The sequence below is a fragment of the Porites lutea genome, chromosome 10 (assembly GCF_958299795.1).
Source record: "Porites lutea chromosome 10, jaPorLute2.1, whole genome shotgun sequence".
NCBI lineage: Eukaryota > Metazoa > Cnidaria > Anthozoa > Scleractinia > Poritidae > Porites > Porites lutea.
Genome location: NC_133210.1, coordinates 7532218 through 7553280, shown reverse-complemented (window position 1 = coordinate 7553280; position 21063 = coordinate 7532218). Strand labels below are relative to the sequence as shown.

General features: G+C 39.1%; 3 protein-coding genes across 3 annotated transcripts in view; all 3 read left to right on the top strand.

The window, feature by feature from the left end:
* The first annotated feature begins 893 nt into the window (after positions 1–893).
* Positions 894–21063, top strand: part of LOC140949438 (protein O-mannosyl-transferase TMTC4-like) — a 222456-nt gene continuing 202286 nt past the window's right edge. Inside the window, exons 1-3 of the mRNA XM_073398599.1 lie at positions 894–1059; positions 4642–4698; positions 6292–6363. Coding sequence (XP_073254700.1) covers positions 895–1059; positions 4642–4698; positions 6292–6363 — 294 coding nt within the window. The 5' untranslated portion in view covers position 894. The remainder of the gene's footprint in view (positions 1060–4641; positions 4699–6291; positions 6364–21063) is intronic.
* LOC140949865 (uncharacterized) lies at positions 5241–5977 on the top strand. The gene has a single exon (XM_073399008.1). The coding sequence runs from the start codon at positions 5339–5341 to the stop codon at positions 5915–5917; it is 579 nt and encodes a 192-aa protein (XP_073255109.1). The 5' UTR covers positions 5241–5338; the 3' UTR covers positions 5918–5977.
* On the top strand, positions 6399–14505 carry LOC140950688 (uncharacterized). The gene is made up of 10 exons (XM_073399933.1): positions 6399–6449; positions 7316–7395; positions 8841–8892; positions 9786–9841; positions 10163–10226; positions 10501–10578; positions 10730–10844; positions 12615–12727; positions 13701–13770; positions 14354–14505. Exons 1-10 carry the CDS (start codon positions 6399–6401, stop codon positions 14503–14505), a joined length of 831 nt encoding a protein of 276 aa, XP_073256034.1.

Below are 21063 nucleotides of genomic sequence, written 5' to 3'. Positions count from 1 at the left end.
TACACTTCCACCATAAAAATCTAAAATATCGATATGTAACGATTAAAATTTATTCAACCATAAGTAAGTTTTTTGATTGGTCAATGGGTTGTGTGCCAATAATCAACACATATAGTGATCCACGTATACTCTGCATTGTTGCCCTGTGGACTGTGCTTCTCCTGCTACTTGCGTACTGTTTATGTGGGAGGAATTTGCAAATACAACGGTAAGGATCTTTTAGGGGCTATTCACAGAATACTTTAATTTTGAAATGAGTCCGTCCCATCTCCATAACTTTATTAACTTTATGTTCTGATTAGAAATGTAATAGCAGACCATGTAGTTGTAGGCCACCAGCACATTTGTATCACTTTCAAGTTTATCTGGCACAAACACCAAGGGAGGGAGAATGCCTTAATTAAGCTGAGCCAGTCAATTTTCTGATGTGAATGCAAAGTGAATTAATTCCTGGACCAACATATATCAACATCTTGTTTTTTACTTAACTGTTCAACTTGTAGGTTGTTAAGATTCACATGCACTTACTTAACAGTACTTTGGTCCTGTGGCTCTTCCTTTTTTTCCAGTGATAATTGTCTATGTGTTGGAATCATTATTAATAGGCCTCCCAAGCAGATATTCTTTTGGCTCGTAATGCAGTCCTCCCCAACAGTCATGGGGCAAAACTGTCAATGTGTGATGCAGTCCTAAGAATGTCTGTGTGGGAGAAATGGAAAAATAAATTAGTCTAAATTCTACAAACATGATCATACCAACTTTAAATAATACAATCATGCAAGCATCAATTTTCTGTGCTTGATAACGCATGTGCATCTGTTACATTGCATTTGCAGTTCATTGAATGTTGTGTTTGACAAGAGAGATAATCTTCTTTTTTTCAGGACTCTAACCATGGGACTTGCTATCCTTGTTGTTCCATTCCTTCCAGCATCAAATATCTTCTTCACAGTTGGTTTTGTTGTAGCTGAAAGGGTGCTGTATCTCTCCAGTATTGGCTCTTGTCTGATCACTGTTCTTGGATTTGCCGCACTAAGCAAGAAATACTTTGGAAAAAAGGTGAGCAGAATGATGTATACCAGTATATATTCACTTGTCACTCTTCAAAGACGTGTAACATGCTGGCTTGAAATTAAGACTGCTTACATGTACATGTATGTTATTTAGGTGTCATGCTCTTTTTAGCAATGTAGCTTGACCTTGTTGGAGGAAACGATTCTTTTTCTACAGGGGAAACACTCCATTAGGCAGATTATGGGTGTATTTATCCTTTGAATTTAACTGACCAAAAGAGGAGCTTAAGGAGGGGAAGTACCTAAGAGGCTGGTGGAGCCAAGAACTGCAGCTGAGTGTACCTTGTAACCATGACAACCCTGACACTGGTATGCAGGGTCCAGGCACCATCACATTGCGTACTAGTACATGGATTAACCCTTTAAGTCCAGATGGTGACCAACATCAATAATTTTCCCCTAACGATATCCATACATAATTTGTCAAGAGAAATGATTATGAGAATTAATTAAATGATCACCAAAGAGAAAATGCTTTGATCTTAAATATTTAACTCTCTCAACGTATCTCTAAGTAAATGTATGAATATCAGTGTGGAGAATTTGTATGTGGATATTGGGGCTTAAAGGGTTGAAGGGTACGCTGGGTACACAGTAGGGAGCCGAAAACTTCACCAGCATAAGCAGTGTATAGCAATATACATGTGTAACACGCACAGGGTACAGAGGAGTTATTTGGGCATGACCTTGGTTGTTGATTGTAGTTAAATTTTACAGTTGATTAACCGCACATTCCCTTGGACTTTATAGGCTGTGTTTTCACTAGGGCGATTAACTAGCTGAACATTCTTTCTAAGATTTCTTTACAAACCGACTTTTATTAGTTAAACGTGACAACTGTTTTCACTGTGAAATTTAACCGGCAATCTAAGCCACTAACTCTCAGAGGATTCAAATTGCAAAAGCGCGCCATAATAAAAAATGAAAGGGGACGAAGTGCTTGAATGTAATGACTTCTCTTGTGATTATTTTCGCTGTATTTTTGCGAAGGAGAAGGAGTTTTTTTCAGCAAATACATACATACATACATACATACTTTATTGACTTTCCCAAGGGGCTTTTCAAAGACAATACATGATCCTATTTACAATTAAGAAATGTTTTAAAATATATATAAAATTACAATTCTTTAAGTAATTTAGTACGTAAACGAGTTTTAAAAACATCAATCGAGTTACACAGTTTAAAGGAATTGTCTAGGGAGTTCCATAAGTTCACAGTTCTATAGAAAAATGTTCTCTGACCGGCAGCTGTTCTAAAAAAGGGAATTTGTAAAAGCTGTGAATTTCTGGTGCTACGTCGGCTAACCTCTGCTCGCTTTGTGAATTTTGATGTAAGGTATTCAGGGGCTTGACCGGTCATACATTTAAAAGCCATTGTAGCGTTCCGGTAATAAAGCTGACTGGGAACTGAAAGCCAAATTAGCTCCTTGCGAATTGGTGTAACATGGTCAAATTTACGCGCGCCGCTAACAATGCGGCATGCGAAGTTCTGCACTGCCTGTAACTTGTTGACATTACATTTTGAGGTATTTGACCAAACATTGGAGCAATAAAATAACCTGCTAAAAACTAAGGAATTAATAATCATCAAAAGTGTACGTTTGTCGAAGACATGCTTGACACGGTTTATCTGGCCAAGGCGGGACATGCACGAGGAAGCGGTTTTAATTATATGTTCATCGTAAGTTAAATTAGAATCCAAAGTCACACCAAGGTCTTTGGCGGTGTCTGTAGGGACAATGTCCTTACCCATAAAGGAAAGGTAACGAAATTGGAATTTTGCACGCATCTGCCTGCTGCCAAATATCATCAACTTGGTTTTGCCAGGGTTTAGTAACAATTGATTGCTGGAACACCATTCCCCTATTTTAAACAGGTCGTCTTCCAAATCAGCGATTGCATCCAGGTTGGCTTTAAGCTCGAAGGAAGTAATGAGTTTCGTATCATCTACATAACTCTGGGTGCTGCATTTCTGTGGGATCAATGGAAGATCGTTCGTATATATGCTAAAAAGAAGTGGGCCCAAGATGCTTCCTTGAGGAACGCCACTGGTCACAGACAAAGGCTCAGATAGTGTTGAATAGATTCGTACTACTTGTGACCTGTTGCTTAGGTAACTACGAAACCATTGGAGAGTGTCACTGGAAATTCCGACATCTTGCAATTTTAAAATTAACGTGTCATGATTGACACTATCAAAGGCTTTGCTCATATCTAATAGTACAACTGCCGTTAACTTCTTTTTATCGATGGCGTTAAGAATTGTGTCTGTTGTTTCAATGACAGATGTTTCACAAGAGTGCCATCTCTTGTTACCGCTTTGACTCTTTGATAGGGTGTCATTTGATTGCAGATACGAGGTGAGTTGATTATGTACTACCCTTTCGCAAACCTTCGATAAAACTGGTAGAAGTGAGATGGGTCTATTGTTGTTTGCCTGTTCATGGTCGCCCTCCTTTAGGATGGGTGTAACCTCGGCTGTTTTCCATTTTGATGGAAAAACACAGTTTTGAAAGGATGCATTAACGATAGACGTTATTGGGTGAACAATTGGATTAAGACAGTCTTTGATGACACGGATCGGAATTTTATCTATCCCGGGGGCCTTGTTTGAAGGCATCGCTGCTATTATACGCTCTACTTGTTTATAATCAACGGTACTAAGTGTGAACTGGTCAGAGGAAGCGTATTGTCTCGGCACGAAATAATTCTGATTAAGTGTTAAGTTGCATTCATTAGCCAGGGACGTAATTTTGTCAACAGTGCTCTGACCAACAGATACGAAGAACTGGTTAAATTCGTCTGCAACAGATGGCTTATGAGGCTTATGTCCTTACAAATTAGGAAGATGCGACGAAATCTTTTAATTCTGTCAATCCAACAACGAAACAACATTCAGTGCCATAACTGGGATAAGCGCAAGACTATGTGGGTTTATCCAAGACCACAATTCTGGTTTAAGGACCTGGCCGAAGAAATAGAGAATCCAATGGGGTCGGTGGGATTGTAAATCGAAAGAAATGACCGTTAGAATTGTCTGCCATGTTGAATTTCTCAAGTTCAACCAAGAGGCAATAGTCTGGAAAATAATATTACCAGATTATTTGGCAGGCGTCTGTCACTACGCGCGGCCCGATTGGTTATTGCGTTTATCAGGACAAGTTATACCATCTCGCGAGGTAGTATACTCTGCGTGAATTTCCGCTAGTAAAGGCGAGAAAATCCCTTGTTTTTGCTTGTGAAAACAGCTCGCATTTTTAACTAGCTAAAACCAAGACGAGGTGTTTTCACAGTATTTCCGGACTTTTCCGGCTTTATCTAGTTAAAATTGTTCTAGTGAAAACACAGCCATACTGTGGAATCAAGCAAACCGTCATGCGATCATCTTACAAACCTGGTTAAATATTATCCAATGCTCCGGAAAACCACTAAAGGTAATGACTGTGGACGAATAACAGCAGCTACACTGTAGGATATAATAAAGAGACAAATAACACCTCTGCGCCCTGTGTAACACCCCGACAAGAATTAATTATTTGATATTTTCTGCTGCCCTGCACCTATAGGTTTTAGGATTAACTGTTGGTGCACTGATAGCTTTGTACATGGCTCGAACAGTACAGGTAAGAAAAATGACCCGTCTGCTCGTAGAGCCTCAGATAATCATATCAAAGGGGTGCCTGGAATTAAGCCTGATGTGGTTAGACAATCAAAGAGTGAGGGTGTAATTGCATTGCAGTCTCCCTTTCATCCATGTTTTTACCATCTATATCACCATGTTATATTCTGTACCAAAAGTTATTACGTAATTTGCTTTGACTTGCTTCCTATGCAGACGTTTCCAGGTTAGGCAAGGGACTTGTGGCAAATTCCTAAGAAATCTTCGTGGGGGCCAGTTCTTGCCTCAGATTTCATGAACTTAAAGTCTTGGTCATACCTTTTCCCCCTCTGATACTACTATGATACAGGCACCCCCTGTCAAAAGATACTGAGCTCAGGGTTCTCACTACTCGCCAGCAGCGAGTAGTTTATAACGGTTTTGAGGGACAGTGGCGTGAGGTCAATAGGGGTACGACACAAGGTAGTGTCAGTGGGCCATATCTTTTTAACGTGTTTATTAATGACTTGGAGATCAATCTAGAAGGTCGCCCAGCCTTGTTTAAATATGCTGATGATTCTACAATTATCGTCCCTTTTTGGGGAAACGGCCAGTGTCGCACCGACTTGGTGGATCAGTTTCTTAGCTGGTCCAGCCGCAATCGCATGACATGCAATCCAACAAAATGCAAGGAGATTATTTTCCGTAAGAAAGGTTTCAGTCAGGACATCGCGCTAGTTAGTAACATACCGCAGTGCGCAGAGTTATCCATATTAGGTGTTACTTTCCAACAAAATTGTAAATACAGTAGTCATGTGCGTGCGAAGGTAATTAAGGCGAACAAGTCATTATTCGTATTAGGATCTTTACGTAAGGAAGGAATGTCCCAGGAGGAAGTAGATCACCTTTTTAACGCAATAGTTTTACCAAATTTTTCTTACGCTTTGCCTGTTTATGGTGCCTCAGATTCCGACCTTTCTGTAATACAGAATTTTTTAGACCGGTGTATGAAAAGAAAGTTTATGTCCAAGAATGTAAATATCAGGGATTTGCTAGAGAACGTGGACAAGACACTCTACAAAAAAAGATCGAATGACCCCGAATGCCCGTTCTTCCAGTTTTTACCTAAGGAAAAGAACATGAGGTACAATCTTAGAAATACGTCAGTCTCTGTCCCTAGAATCTACACTGACAGGTTTAAGAACGTTTTTAGTAACAGAATAATTTTTAGATATGATATGTAAATAGTTTTTTGAGTTTATATTGTAACTTAGGATATGTGATTTTATCTTAAGAAATAAAGATTATTATTATTATTATTATTACTAAGTTTTAAAGTATACAGCTGGGATTTAAATGTAGGTGGCTTAGCAATCAAGTTCTGTAGTTAATTTCAGGCTTGCATTCGGCCTTGCTTTACCCTTTTTCCCAAAAAGTACGTGGCTCAAACCTAGTCGGTTTTTTAGCCAGTTGCCAGCACTTAAAGAGAACCCTGTAGAAAGCTTAAAAAATATGAGCTTCTCCATAATACAGACACATTGATTTGTTCCTCTGGTGTTCGCCTGAAAACGTTCTTGGAGTTGTGGCTGTTTTTATATTGCCTTCTTCCTTTTTTCAGAGATCCGCAGAATGGGTTGATGAAGACACTTTATTCACTTCTGGACTCACTGTTTGTCCACTCAATGCCAAGGTAAATGAAATAGCTGAAGGGATGTTCTCACAGTCATGATTGCAGCTAGCAAGACCTCCCATAAGGGACCATTTATGCAAAATACTGTTAGTAATCAGTCTTGCCAGTCAAGGTGGAAAACTCTAGGAAGTGACCTCCTCCAGAAAAAGGGGCTATGTCAGGTGGATACTGTTGGACCCTGTTTTGTCAGGACGGAAGGACAATTCTGTGCTTAAGTCACAGGTCGAAGTGACTGTGCCTACCACATCCACTTTCTTGTATTTTTTATTCACTTTTTTTGTTAACATACATCTAGGCTTTGAATTAATTTTTTTTCAAGGGTAAAATAAGCTATTCATCAGCATTGTAATTGAAATTGTAATTGTAAGTAACAACAGGGCAGTGTCTTGCATGGGTCTAGGGTCCCATTTGCATTTGCCCTTTTGGGGATCAGCAATTGTTTTTTAATTATTCTTGTGATTATAATTAATTATTTTTATTTTATTTCTTTAATCATATATCTTCTTGTTAGTCCTTTCATGATTGCAGTTTTGCCCCTATAAAGTGCCCCCCCCCCCCCCCCCCGCCAAAAAAAAAAAAAAAAAATTACCTAGTTCCCTTTCCCATACACAAAATGCTCCTTTAAAATTATGACGAGGCACAAACCGTAGTAATTTGTTTTGGTGGTTCTCGCGGGCATGTCATTAGAACTTGAAAACAGACGACAGGAAGCAGCTTTGATGCCTTAATATAGTCTTAAACAACAAAACGGGACCTAGTTTATTTTGGAATTCAGTTGATGCGAAAAACGTTTATTAGCTTTTTTTTTTAAAGAATAGCAAATAGCGTGAACTAGCCCCTGTTCCCTGTAACCACCTATTCCAGGCATTTTGACTTTGTTGCGTATGAGAGAATTTCGCTGTAGCTCTTTTGGACGTTAGTATATTTATGATCATTTTTGTCCCTTCAACAGGTTCACTACAACATTGGCAAGGTGAGAGCTGAAAAAGGACATGCAGTGATTGCTGAGAAGTTTTATAGAGAAGCAATCAGGTACCTTGTACAATTGATAAACACTCATTCAGGGTTTGAGCCAGGCCGTGCCATTGCGCCAATCCCGCACTGCAATTGGAATTGTCCCTTTAAAAAACGGCCAAGGGGACAATTTGTCCCCTTCAAAATTTAGGGAAAAAACTCGAAAGGAGGCACACACGAAGAGATTTATTTCGGTACACAAGTTGGAAGCTGAAACAGAACGTGGAAAGTATATTTTATCGCACCTTTAAAGTTCATTTCAAAGTTACATTTCAGTCACGCTCTACTGCTATTTTTGTCGGAAATCTAAGACAGGGCTTCTGATTTTTCGCGCGGTCGCGGAGCCGTGAAATTCACAAACACGAAAAATACCGCGAAATTTGGTAGAAATCTTATCAAATACATGTCTGTACAACATATTTGAAACTTATTTCAGCTATAGGGGCTATTTACTTGCCGTAAACTTGCAAATTTATCTTGGAACTTCGTCACTGAAACGTGCAAACAGATTAGGTTGCGAAAAACTGGGCACTAGCCATCATGTTAAAGGCTTTGCCATTGGTTCATTTCTGGAGCGTATTATTGTTGAAAGAGCAAATGATGACCTCTGTTAGAAAAACGTTAAAAAGGCTGGTCTGATCAGCGCAAAACCGATCGATTTCTAGCGAAATTTGCCTTGAAAATAACCACAAAATCGGCCGTTTTTTACCGATTACTTTTCGGTGAAGTTTGCCCCGAAAACTCCCGCGAAATCGGCCGATTTTTCCGCGAATTTGTCCCTAAAAATCCCGCGAAATTTGACTTTTTCGTCCGAGACCTATCAGAAGCCCTGCTAAGAAGGAAGGGTGTACAAATTACTGTCCCCCTAAAAATGAAAATGTCCCCCAAAATTTTAGCCAAGGGGACAAATTGTCCCCCAGTTATCAAATCCTAGCTCAAACCCTGCTCATTGTACTGGTTTATTTCTTGTTAATTGACGATGATAATTCTTCCCTGTACTTAAATGAAGTTTCCTTTGAGTGGTTTTAACTATAAAAAAATAGCCTGCAGTTTTATCCAAGCATGACAAGGTTTCGGGAACGGCCCTTGCCTGCAGAAGTTCCACGGGTAATGTTTTAAAGAAATATTTATTTCAGATTGGATATATCCTCACGTACCGTATAGAATTGTCCCAATACACAGGATGTACTGTGATTGATTCTTGGAAGAGCTCGTTTTTCTTTTCCTTTCTTTTTGTTTGCATTTTTTCATATATTTTCTCTACCTTAATGGCTTTCTTCCCTTAATTTTCCCCCTTGCTGTGCGAGGTTATGCTATTCGCGTATTTCTAGTAAATTTTTGTTGTTCTAAAGTATACAGGTTCTACGACAATTAATCACTACCTTCAACAGTGCATGTCTGAAAAAAAAAAAGACTAGAATGATATCAACACATCAACTGATTTTAATTCCCTTAAATGGCAGGTTAAACCCAACATACGATCAAGCTTTAAACAATTTGGGAAACCTTATCAAGGTATGATATCCTTGCACAGCATGTTACATGTATTTTATTTTTGACGCACATGAGACTTTCAATAACGGAGAGGCAGTAAACATGTGGATACTCCAAAATATGCGTACCTAGATTTTGTGCCAGTGAACATTTTAATAAAGAGTCCTTTCAAAAATGATCCTCTGACGAGAAACAAGATCACACCAAGCTCATATTTGTCATTGTAATTATCGCTAAAAAGACCCCATAGCGGATTTTTGCATAGCAGATCAAGTCAATCGTTGGAGGTGACTACAGAATGATTTTTTTGGGATACAAACCCTGCAAAAAGAATGGATTCTCTAGGTTTTGGAATTTTGGCTCCTTCCTATTCGACCAAAATGAAATGAGAATAAACGGATGGGAAACTCATCTAAAACCCGAAAAGCTACAAATTTTCGAAGGCGATCGACTTAACCAAGAAACTGGGTACAACTCGCGAGGTTGTCTTTTTTTAAAAAGTTTTGTCAGGACTTCAACGGTATTTGAACCCGTGACCTTGCGATACTGGTGCGATGTTCTAACCAACTGGAGCTGGTCAATTGTGTGTTCAAGAGATGAATGTGATAGATGTATATGAAATAAATCATACAACAACTGCGAAAATGAAATCAAATGAAGAGTGATCCTCGCAGCTGTGAACGCAATTTATGCAATTGCGTAAGAAGCCTGAAAAAAGTTCAGGACTTTTGGAACTTTGTAGAGCGCTCCATAATAATCACGGTTTACTCGCGTTGCATTTAGGAGAAGGAAGCTATTTCTTGAATTTATTTTTTGGTTTTGCAAGACTGTCTGAAGTTGTAATTTATTAGTAGATTTAAAATGGGTTAGTTTTAAAATTTTAGTGTAAAAAAAAAAAATGCTTTTTTTTTAAGGATGATGGAAGATACCTAGAAGCTGAAGCACTGCTAGAAAAAGCTGTAGGAATAAGGTTAGTCTTTTTGCGATATTTTACTTAAGCGTTTTTCTCTCTAATTTGAAGTCATTTGAAGTTGTAAAAGCATTAGTGACCTTAACATTTGTACTAACGGGGGAGGACAGGGGTTGGGAGAATTAGGGGGCGGAAGGGGTACGAGAGGCGGGAGAGGAAAGAGTGGGAAGTGTGAGTTCTAGAGGGCGGGAAGGGGAAAATATGGGGAAATTATGCAACAATACTCAATATTTCGTAATCGAAAAAAGAGCTGGTGGGAGAAAGCCAAGAAAAAAAGTGGTGTGTGAGATAACTTATTAACGCAGCCATTCTTGTGTATAGGAATAACTTTGCGGCGGGCTGGATGAACTTAGGCACCGTAAAGGCAGCATTGCATAAAGAAGATGTGAGTTTTATAGCTTTGTTCATGTTTCCACAAATTATTGATTACGATTTGACCTTCCAGCGAGCTTTGTTTTTCTGTTTAACAACCGGAGAGCGGCTAGGCGCGCAGGTGGTGGTGAGCCAATCTAGCAGAGAGAGAATTAAGGGTATACTCAAATCGAACTTGTGCCTCGTCTTGTGCCAGTTTTTCCTATTTCTTTCCTTTGATTCTCTCTGCACGATTATTTCTTTCGCACAACTTCGAACTCTCTGATCCTACAAAATTTGTTTCTTAGGAAGCCGAAAAATGCTACAGCAACGCTATAAAATACAGACCAAGATATCCAGACGCTTTTTTCAACCTTGGAAATCTGGTAAGAAAAAAAGGTCAATAGTTTTTAAACGTTCAAAATGCATAGTGCAAGCAGTGCAGATACAATGATCCTTTTACGTGAACCCTGGATAGTTTCCCATTCATTGCTTTTTCATGCGTATTTATACTGACCTTAAAATCTTCTCCTCCAGTACATCGATCAAGACAAAACTGTAAAAGCCATTGCCGCATTTAAAACAGCCATCAATTTAAAAAACGATCATGTGGGTGCCTGGATGAATCATGCTCTGCTCTTAGAAAAGTCAGGTAAATGTCTGCAAGGGGGCTTTTAACGGTTGGGGAGGAAGGATTTTACGGTAACTGAGCGATTTTTTGTGATGATTGGTGGAGAGCTATGGTCGCTAACCGTCGATAACGGACGGGGTTGGGGAGAGTGGATGGGGAATTTTCGAGCCACATCAACTTTTTTTCGTGAACATTTCCCTTAGCTTGAATTTTTTTAGGCCAGTGCGGGAATATTTTTTGGGGGTACTCGGCCTGCATGAATTTTTTTCATAAGATTTTCCCTTGCACAAATATATTTTTATGATGCTTCACCAACCCCCCCCCCCCCCCCCCCCGCCCCCAATAACTTTTCCAATGGTCCGACCTGATGGACTGATTACGTAACGGTGGCGCAATTTGTTTTTCTCTTTCTCTTGCGTGCAGTTTGTGGAGAATTATTTAACGAGTGCACGTGAAAGACTCTTAATGTTATTGTACAAGGCAAATCGACAATAAATTTCAATGGTCCATACTCTTATCGATCATAGAAATGGTGCGAAGACGTTCAAAAATTTGCAGTGAAACCATTCGCTTGCTGATAGTGGTTTCACTTGAGTGCCGACCGTGGAAATTTGTTTGCGATTTGTATAAGGGAAGGGAGAAAAGAACTCACTTTTTTAGGAAAGTGAAGAAGACTCAAGCAAACGTTTATCGAGCGTAGGAGCAAGGATTCAGCTTAGTTCATGTTTGTTAGTACCAGGCCTTCTATGCTAGAAGCCCTGAGTTCGATTCCCATTTATGACTTCCGATCGTTGTTTGACTTCTGTCCTCTCCGTGTAGGAACTGAAATACCCGTAAAACTAAACGTAGGACTGGTGGAGAGAGAGAGAGAGAGAGAGAGAGAGAGAGAGAGAGAGAGAGAGAGAGAGAGAGAGAGAGAGAGAGAGAGAGAGAGAGAGAGGTGTGGGAGGCGGAATAAAATGAGTGCAACGTCGGCCTCAGGTTTTTTATTCAGATGATGACTGTTCCGAGCAACTCACGTAAATTTTGGACCCATTAATTAGGGGCACCCAACGAGAATATAGTTCAAAACCACTTAAACATAGCATTGTTGAACGTATTTTAGTATTTAAACAGTAGACATAGGCATATTTTTATCCTTTAAAATTTTCCATCTGTTCGCATTTGCTAGCTGAAAGTCTAGTGATTTGAAAATTATAGGGATCAAAACTTACCTTTGCGAAAATTTCAGGTGGAAAAAAGGCTCCCGAAAGTTCTAGGCGACCTTTTTAGGGTAAAAATCCGTTAAAAATGGGCAATTATACCATTTTTTAGATGTTCGAAAATCCTAGGAGAGGCAGGCAAGCAAAGAAATTTTACAAAAAATGTTCCGAAAATTCTAGATCTCAAATCGACTTCCGAACAGACATTTTCCGAAAATTAACGTTGGGTACCCCGGATTAATTACCCTCTTAACCCTTAAAGAAAACAGTGAAATTATTGTAAGGTGTGGGAAAACTTGCAAGGGTTAAACTACAGTCTTGAAAAACGTTTCTTGCATAGTAGGGTATTTTCAGTTAATTACTCTCCTCCTACCTCTACTTAGATCTTCAAATGAGTCAGTCCCTTCACTGGCGTATCCCCAGTAACAAAACTCTCGCAAACCTCCACCTCACTTAGACAACCACACAATCCTGGCGTTTTAGTTGGTCGCTCACAGCTAGGTGTACTAAAAAAAAATTGGTGCGAAGTGACGTCTCTTGACAGACGAGTTCATTTTTAAGGTAACGCCCGGCTGGTTTCTCTTTCTAGGTAACAGAGATGCGGCGATAACAGTGATCAGAGAAGCTAAAAGCCACATTCCTAACGAGCCGTCAGTTCATTTCAACCTTGCTAACATGCTCGGACAGAAAGATGAGTTTGTGGTACGTGATTCGTTACAGAATTACACTACGATCAGACAAAGACGCCGGTGAAGGGGATTTTAGGTCTGGTTCTGTGTTCCCCGTAGAGGCTTCCACTGGTATTTCAAGAATAAAATAAACAGGACAGGGTATAATGGGAGAAGAAAATTGGCGGGAAATCGTCCCCGCGCGCTTTCTCCCCCCCCTCCCCCCACCCCCTCCTCAATAAAGTTGCCTCTGCGGGGAGAGGGATCAGTTCAAACGCAACGCCTCTCGTGCTTAATGAATTTATGTATAGCATAGGCTGTGAACACGCTCCCGGGTAGGGTGGAGTGGAGAGAGAAAAAGGAAAGAGAGGGGAGGGTGGAGACCATAGGTTGGCATCTGGTTAGATCGCTGATTATTGACTGCTGCACACGATGAATGATGGACACATGTCTATTTCTCAATGTTCTCCCCATAAAACTCTCCAAGGAACTGATTCTCTTTTTTTCAACATGTCAAGGAATATTAAATTGCATTTAGTCAGTATAGCCTGCGTCGCAGATGTGATCTAACCCCAGTTAGTAACCAGACTTAGCTAGAGCTAAGTTAGACTGTTCACAGTCCCCTATTTTTCCGTGAGATCGTCGAGATATAGTGCGTCTTACAATTAATGGCGGCCATCTTGATTTGCAAATGTACCGAGGGGGCGGGCGTCAGGGATTATAGCTCTTCCTCCCAAACCAGCCCCGCCCCCTAAGTAGTTTTGACACTCATGCAAGATGGCAGCCCGTAACGCAAAGCGCTCGATCTCGACAATCTTAGGGAAAATAGGGGACTGTGAACAGTCTAGAGTTAAGTTTCGTCTGTGGCGCAGGCTAAAGTTAGGAACGCGAAACCCAAAGCGTATTCAAGTTCGCTCATCCTTTTAGCCTGCATTTCTTCGCATACTGTACGAATCTTTAATGAGGGAAATTAAAGTAAAGTTGAATAAATATTTGTTCTTTTGTAGGAGGCTGAGAAACACTTCCTAATAGCTTTGAAGCTAAAACCTAATTCTGCGAAAATTTATGGAAATCTTGGTAAGAATTCCTCGAGTTGTTACTCTTTCTGGTTATTTTGCTGTAAACGTGGTTCTAACTGGGGATGAAATCCTACAATGTGACCATACAGACAAAAGCTAGTGAGCAGTTCTTTGCTGTGGTGCTCTTTAGTAGGTTGTTCAAGATAATACTAACTTCTAAATCTGTGAGTCAAATCCTAAAGTCTGACCATTCAGATGAAGTTTCTGAGCATTATTTTCCTGTTGTACTGTTTATTATGCTGTATAGGTCGATTTAACCTGCGATAAGGTGGACCTTTTTTCTTTTACTTTTTTACCTGTCCGCCCAATTTCGCGCTTCCCCGAAAAAAAGGAGGCTTGATCGCACCTTAAGGTCGATTATAAAGTGTGAAAATTGAAGTAAACGCTACTGAGCATGTTCTTTACTGGACAAATTTTATTATGCTTCTCAAGTAGTTTGCAGTAATAACTAATAGTAATGAAAAAGCTAGTTGTACCGTTCGGATTATCTATTGTTGCTTTTAAGTTACTTGCATCTGTTCCTAAACGCAGTCTCAAATTAATTCCAAGATATAACGCTATCGTTTTTGTTTACTTGACAGGAGTGTTATATCACAGATGGGGGAAACACGAACAAGCCGGTATATACTACAGAAAGGCTCTGAAGCTGGATCCGCAAAGTGAAAATGTCCACGAGAACTTAAAAAAGCTAAAAAGAACCGCACGGCAGCTCTCCAGTGACAGGCCAAAATAGAGAGTAAAAATGATGGAAATATAAGTTACGACGATGTATATAGCTTTAATAATAATTAATAATAGTAAGAAAAGCCGGGAGGAACAAACAATTTATATTGTACGAAATACAAACGTTGTAAAAAGAAACATTCGAGACTTTTCAATTGAATAAGCACTTATTATTTTTTTAACGTTTACATTAGGGTGGATATTTAAATTTCTTCCTCGGCGCGTTTGCTCCATACCTAATATTTTTGGCATAAAGTGCTATTTTATTTAGGTGCTTTTTCGAATAAATTGAAGTAAACAAGTTGCTCAGCACCGAAGCGTTTTCAGCGATAAGAAGCTCGTTATTTTGAGAAAAGAATATTAAAAGATAGTTACAATAACAAAGTATTCGATACATCCTTGCCACACTTTTTTGTACAATTCTTTGCCGTCTCTGCACAACTACGACGTGAAATGACCAAATTTTAAGTTTTTTTGAGGACGAGAACGGCAAGGCGATAAATTCTACCATCTCTGTCTGAACTCGGGCGCTGCCCCCTCTCTTCAGTTCCAGTCTAAATCCCCTTCTTTTAAGTAACAGGACGACGTCGGAAAATCGCGAAATGGTTTGAAAGGATACGGAGTCTATTTTTCAGTGACATTTTCATGGACGTCGCCGTTGTCGTATGGTAAGGTCCCTATAGATCGTTTTCAGTCACGTGGTCAGCAACTCTGCAAATTGCTTGGAATAAAAGAAAGCTTTAACATGTGAGAAGAGTTCAATTCCCACACGATGTTTTTTGTACGCAAACATGGCCGCCGATTCATTGTTTTGTACACAAATATGGCTGCCGTGACGTCACGTGAAAACGAGCTATTGGAAAGTGCGCGCCGTCATGCGCACACACTTGATTTTGTTTTTTCACTTCTGGCGAAAAAACTCGGAATTTTTAAAAAAATTGGAAGCTTTAAATATCACGATAAGACTTCGTGTCGTCCAGTTCGGTCTGTGATCATACTCGTGGATAAACAAATCGAACTCGCGCTACGCGGTCGTCCGATTTTCTTGATCACTTGTGTGATTACAGATTAAATTGGATTCCATTCAATTCTATAGATCGTTTTGAAATGACGTCACGGCGGCTATATTGGTGTGCAAAACGATCTCTTACACGAAATAAAAGCTAGCACTGATATGCTTCTTGTTAAAGAGGACTTGACATAAAAGACTGTATGTGGAAATTCAGTTTAAAACTTTTCCAGTTTCTTTGCTCAAGAAGTATATTGGTCATATTGTTCTCTTGTTCTTCTCGTCTATTATCGTTAAGTTCTGAGGTCTTCTCCGAACAAGCCGTAGCAAAGCTCGAATGCTTCTTGTAGAAAAGAATACAAATGTTTTTTACAAGGTTCATGGCGTTTTCATTTGATCTTTGTGATCTTTTGTCTTTGGTATGTCATTTGTAAACAATAGCTAAAAGAATAACAATACTACGTCGGCAAATCAGCACTCGTTGACCAAAATCCGGACAAATGTACGTCATTAGTACGGAATTTTTGGGGTCGAATCGCAGACGTCTCTCAGCTCCCCGCAAAACGTCCCTGGTGGCGAGTAGCGAGGAGAGACGGCTGTATTCGCAGGCTGTCTTTCGTTTCTTGATCTCTTACGTTTTATCTTGTATCAGTTATGGCTGGTACTGACCAAAATGTGTCATAAAAAACCCTTGAAATTCAACTTTTTCTTTTGTTATTTTATACATTTATTTAGTGATCAGTTAGTACAGACTTAACGTTGACATATCATGTTACATGGTTTATTCTTTGCTCTATAAAAGTTTCTTAGGTAAAATAGTGAATTTGGTATACTGTGCTGTTAATATTGAACTTTTCTTAACTACTAGAACAAGGTAGGTGTGACCTCCGTGCACAAATGCGGTTATACCATGAGTTCCACTGAGTTGAAATTTCTTGATACTTCACGAACCTTGATCCAATGGCCTGATACACAATTGACTTTCCATAAGCATCGGCTAAACCCAGGAAGGTTTCACCATACATCACAAATGGATGCCAGGCAATGGCTCCAAAAGTAAAAAGTGACAGGAATGAGACAAACTCATTTCCATTTCGCGTAAAAATGTTGGGTTTCCTTCCATCACCAATTTAGTTTGCAATTGCAAGGAATATTTGACCATTCATTTGAAACGACTTCACATCTCTAGCTTCATACGTTTGTATGGTTTGTAGTCTGGAGAACCCCGTCCCTAACCACTTCCTCACCTCCAGCAGAGTACCCGCGAAGGCTAATAAACGTTTTATTCTTAATGGACGCGGCCCCTCCAAACTTTCCAAGGGATGGGGGTATCTCCGAAAACTTATCAAACGAGTTGTTCCTTCACTTGTAAATAACTAAGTCTACAGTTTCCTGTCCGACATTATCCACATTTACAATGGCAAGAAACGATTCATTCCCTATTTTAAAGAACTTTAATTTGCTTGCTCCTCTCGTTGCAACGTTTTGAAAAACAACAAACTCTTGTCCGTTCCACTGATAAATAACTGACTGCATGCTTTACAGTACTGAACGGTTCATTTTAGGAAACGAAAAAAAAAAAACAGTTATTCAAAAAGGAGGACGTAATATACAGTAACTAGATCCCTCATGCCAGCGTTGGACACCTTTCCTGTTTATCAGTCCTTTGTATAAGAAAAGGTCTTAGCTTTCGCTGAAATCGTTTCAGTGATTAATGTTAACTTTTTGTTTGCAACGCTTGAGCAACCAGGGGGTTACTAAGGGGGGAATTTCAAGGGTACAAAACAACACTACTTTTCTCATAGAAAATGACTTCAAACTGCAGTTAACCATTTAAACTAGGAAGCTACATCAACGATTCTATCAGAACGCGAACGACTACTGTTTAAAATTTCTTACTAATTTCACATGCTAGTCTCATTACCTTGAAGATTTGGAGCCTGCTGTTCTTTTATCAGAACTGGGAACATAATGAGAACAGTGATTAAGCAATGTTCTCATAACATCCGTCAGTTCGAATCTATAAAAAAGGACACTCCGTACCCACAATTTACTTTCTAACAATATACACGAATCTGATCGGCTGAGAGAGTACAAAAACGAGGAAACTGATAATGCAAAAAGAGGGAAACAAAATACAAATATCTCAGAGAATGGAGCACTTTGATTGGTTGATAACCAATCAGGTGTAGAAATCTGCGGTTGCATACCTTGAAGTTTGCGAGTAGAAAAATGGCTAGCTCATGCACTTTTGATACTTTTTGAAAAACACACTCGTGCAAATAAATTCCAAATTGAACTCGAAGTCGTATGATTGCCTATAAAAATGCCATTCTTTTATTTCCGGGCTTGCAATTCAGAAGTGAAAAAGTTTAGTGTCACCGCCTATTTAATTAAAAGTCATGCCCGTTGCCAGTTTTTTTTACGGGATGGTGTGATCTAATGAGGAGACGGACCAAATGAGGCCGAAGGGGAAGGTCTCTGGGGGTGGGGGGAGCTTTGGTTGTCTGAGACTAAGCCCTCTGAAATGGCTAGAAATGCATTTAAAACTAACATGGTATGGTGAAAGCTTTTCTCCAGGTAAGGGTATCTTTTCAGTCTCATCTCCATGGATAGCTTAAAGTAGAGAAAAAGGTTAACGCGCCACGACACAAGTCTAAAGATATATGACACCTACTTTGTAGGTTTCATGTGAAATATTGGTGAAGAATATTAGTGTTTTAAAGTCAGTTTCTCCTTGTCAAATACTCGTAAGAGAAAAGCTGTCAGTTGGCACTATATTACAATGTCATACGTTGGTAACACAATATGTCATAATGAAAAAAAGAAAAAAAGAAAGAAAGAAAAGAAAAGAAAACCTTCAGGGAAGTGAACAAAATGTCGTAGGAGTTAAGTAAATAGCTCAGGGGGAAATTCCATCCGGGCAGTTCCGAATGGATCCGAATGGTTTATACCTAGCGACAGAATACAATTTAAGGAAGTCGCATATCCGGTCGAGTAGATTATATTTTTGTTTAGTTAGTCACCCTCTTCCAGGGTAACTCGGCGGGAGGTCGCGAATATTCGAATCTTGGCCATGTTCAGGTTCCAAAATTTAATGAGGTTGAAGTTTTAGCAAATGTTTAGACCTTTGTGCGATCTGTATGGACGTAGCTCTTTATTTTCCTTGAAACACAAGTTAAATAACATAGAAACATAAATTTTTGATTACGCGTCTTACTCTTTACGCGAGTTACACATCTAAATTTTTTGTGCGAGACCTGATAAAAGATGAAAACACACGTCTGAGCTATAGCTTTACCAACATTTGCATATATATTCCGCTTCACCTTTTAAAATGCAAATATCTACTGAAAACGGCTTGCAATTTACTTTTCTAACACAGAGGCATTTTTTCTTAAAGAGTGGCAAGAAAATTGCCGAGAATACAAAGCCCGAAACTCTCAAATTTAGCAGGCGGACTTTTCATTGTTTTTCAAATTGGCACAGCCACAGAAAAAATATAAATTAACGTGAAATATTACAGAATTGTTTTTTTCCTAAAAATTGAAAAAAAAAAAAAAAAAAGGAAAACGATCGATCATAAAAGAAAACAATGCTTTGCATTTTTGGTAAAACCATCGTACCTGTCAGTGTTGCTAAAGATCTTGGCATCTATATTGACCAGTCCCTTACTTATAATGACCATATTAGTAAAACAGTCTCCACCTGCCTGCAAAAACTTATACAAATAAAAAGAATTAACATTTAATAGATAAAAGCGCATTACTTCTCCTGTTATTAAGTTCCCTTATTTTCAGCAAACTTTATTACTGCTCTTCTATCTGGTCGAATACCAGTAAACGTAACATTAAGAAACTACAGTTAATCCAGAACTTCGTCAAACGCACACAGCCATTTCCGTAATAGACCAGCTTTATTTCCAGACCCCCCCTTTTTTTTCTTGTCAAGGGTGTCCGTTTAAAGGTTTGACTGTTATATAAACAGGTGAATGATAATCATCTCTGCTGCAGCTAGATGACGTTTTCTGCCCGAACGCAAATAACACGGTGGATCATTCATAAACCGGGCCATTTGCGACCAATTACAGCGTAAACTCCGCTAGCTGTCGGTCTATTAACCTCGGAGTTGATTCTGTTGGTAGGTAAACGAAACATTATTTTTGTTATTTTTATTGCTTTTATGTGTAACAAACATGTGTAAATGGCTGCCTGGCAGGGTTAAATTGTAACTACTTGTAAGAAAGATCTTCCTTTACCGATAATTGGGGTAGCGCCGAAGTAGTCAAATTAAATTCCGTTTGGAAAATATAAACCAAATGTGAGCTTCGATAAAATACTGTAGTGAGGGGCCACTGTAGGTTCTGTTTATGTGGTCAAGCCGGTACCTAAGACACAGTCTCCCACGATTAAGCAATTAAGGACTTCTCCTCTGAAAACTCTCATTCAACCATTTCTATGCGAACTATCTTTAAAATCCGGTGAACTCACCTTGCAGCGGAAGCAAATCAACTCGCGGAGCTGAGGGTAGTTAGGGTAGCCTTAGCAGGCAGGACAAGAACCGTTCGAGTAGCCCATGGCATGCTTTCAATTTGTTGAAGCTTTAAGCTAAAAGAAATTTAAATCTGAATTGACTGTCTTTATTATTAAAGAAACAAGACAAGAAGACGTGAGAATATTTTGACGATTATTGAGAATGACACTTTCTCAATACAGTATAAATACATGAACTCGATGTAGTTGTCTTCATGGGCACCCAGCGACTTTTTTCTGTAAAATAACTGTTCAAAGGAGCAAATATCAGGGGCACCCAACGTCAATTTTCGGAAAATATCTGTTCGGAGGACGATTTGAGATCTAGAATTTTCGGAACATTTGTTGTAAAATTTCTTGCTTGCCTGCCTCTCCTAGGATTTTCGAACATCTAAAAAAGGATTAATAATTGCCCATTTTTAACGGATTTTTACCCTAAAAAGGTCACCTAGAGCTTTCGGAAGCCTTTTTTCTGGCTGAAATTTTCGAAAAGGTAATTTTTGACCCCTATAATTTTCAGATCACTAGACTTTCAGCTAGGAAATCCGAACAGATGAAAAATTTTTAGGGGATAAAAATATGCCTATACCTAGCGTTAAAATACTGAAATACGTTTAACAATGCTATGTTTAAGAGGTTTTGGACCATATTCCCGTTGGGTGCCCCTGAAATATTACCTTGAAATATCTAAAGCTTGAGAAAAGCTGAAAAGTTTTGGATAACAGTTCCGTTTGTCTTAAAGATTCGGAGGTTTTCTAATAGCTTAACTAGGATTTTGGAGGTTGTGTTATTCACATTTTGATACCAAGATATTGCTATTATTGTTAAAAAAGGTCTCCTAAAAATTTCGGTATAAAGACAAAACGTCCCCTATAATTTTCTAATGAAAGCAAAGCTAACTCTTTCCGATGAGACGTAAAAGCCACCTAAGACTTTCGTGGCAACCAAAGTTCCCCTAAAACATCCGAACAGATAAATAGTTTTTATGGCAACTCCAAATTAACCAAACAGGCTTCTAAAGAATAGA

Coding starts and splice junctions, on each gene's coding strand:
- LOC140949865 (XM_073399008.1), top strand. CDS start 5,339: ATGACATGCAATCCAACAAAATGCAAGGAGATTATTTTCCGTAAGAAA.
- LOC140950688 (XM_073399933.1), top strand. CDS start 6,399: ATGATTGCAGCTAGCAAGACCTCCCATAAGGGACCATTTATGCAAAAT. Junction 8,893..9,785: donor ATTTGGGAAACCTTATCAAG/GTATGATATCCT, acceptor TTTTTTTTTAAG/GATGATGGAAGATACCTAGA. Junction 9,842..10,162: donor GAAAAAGCTGTAGGAATAAG/GTTAGTCTTTTT, acceptor TCTTGTGTATAG/GAATAACTTTGCGGCGGGCT.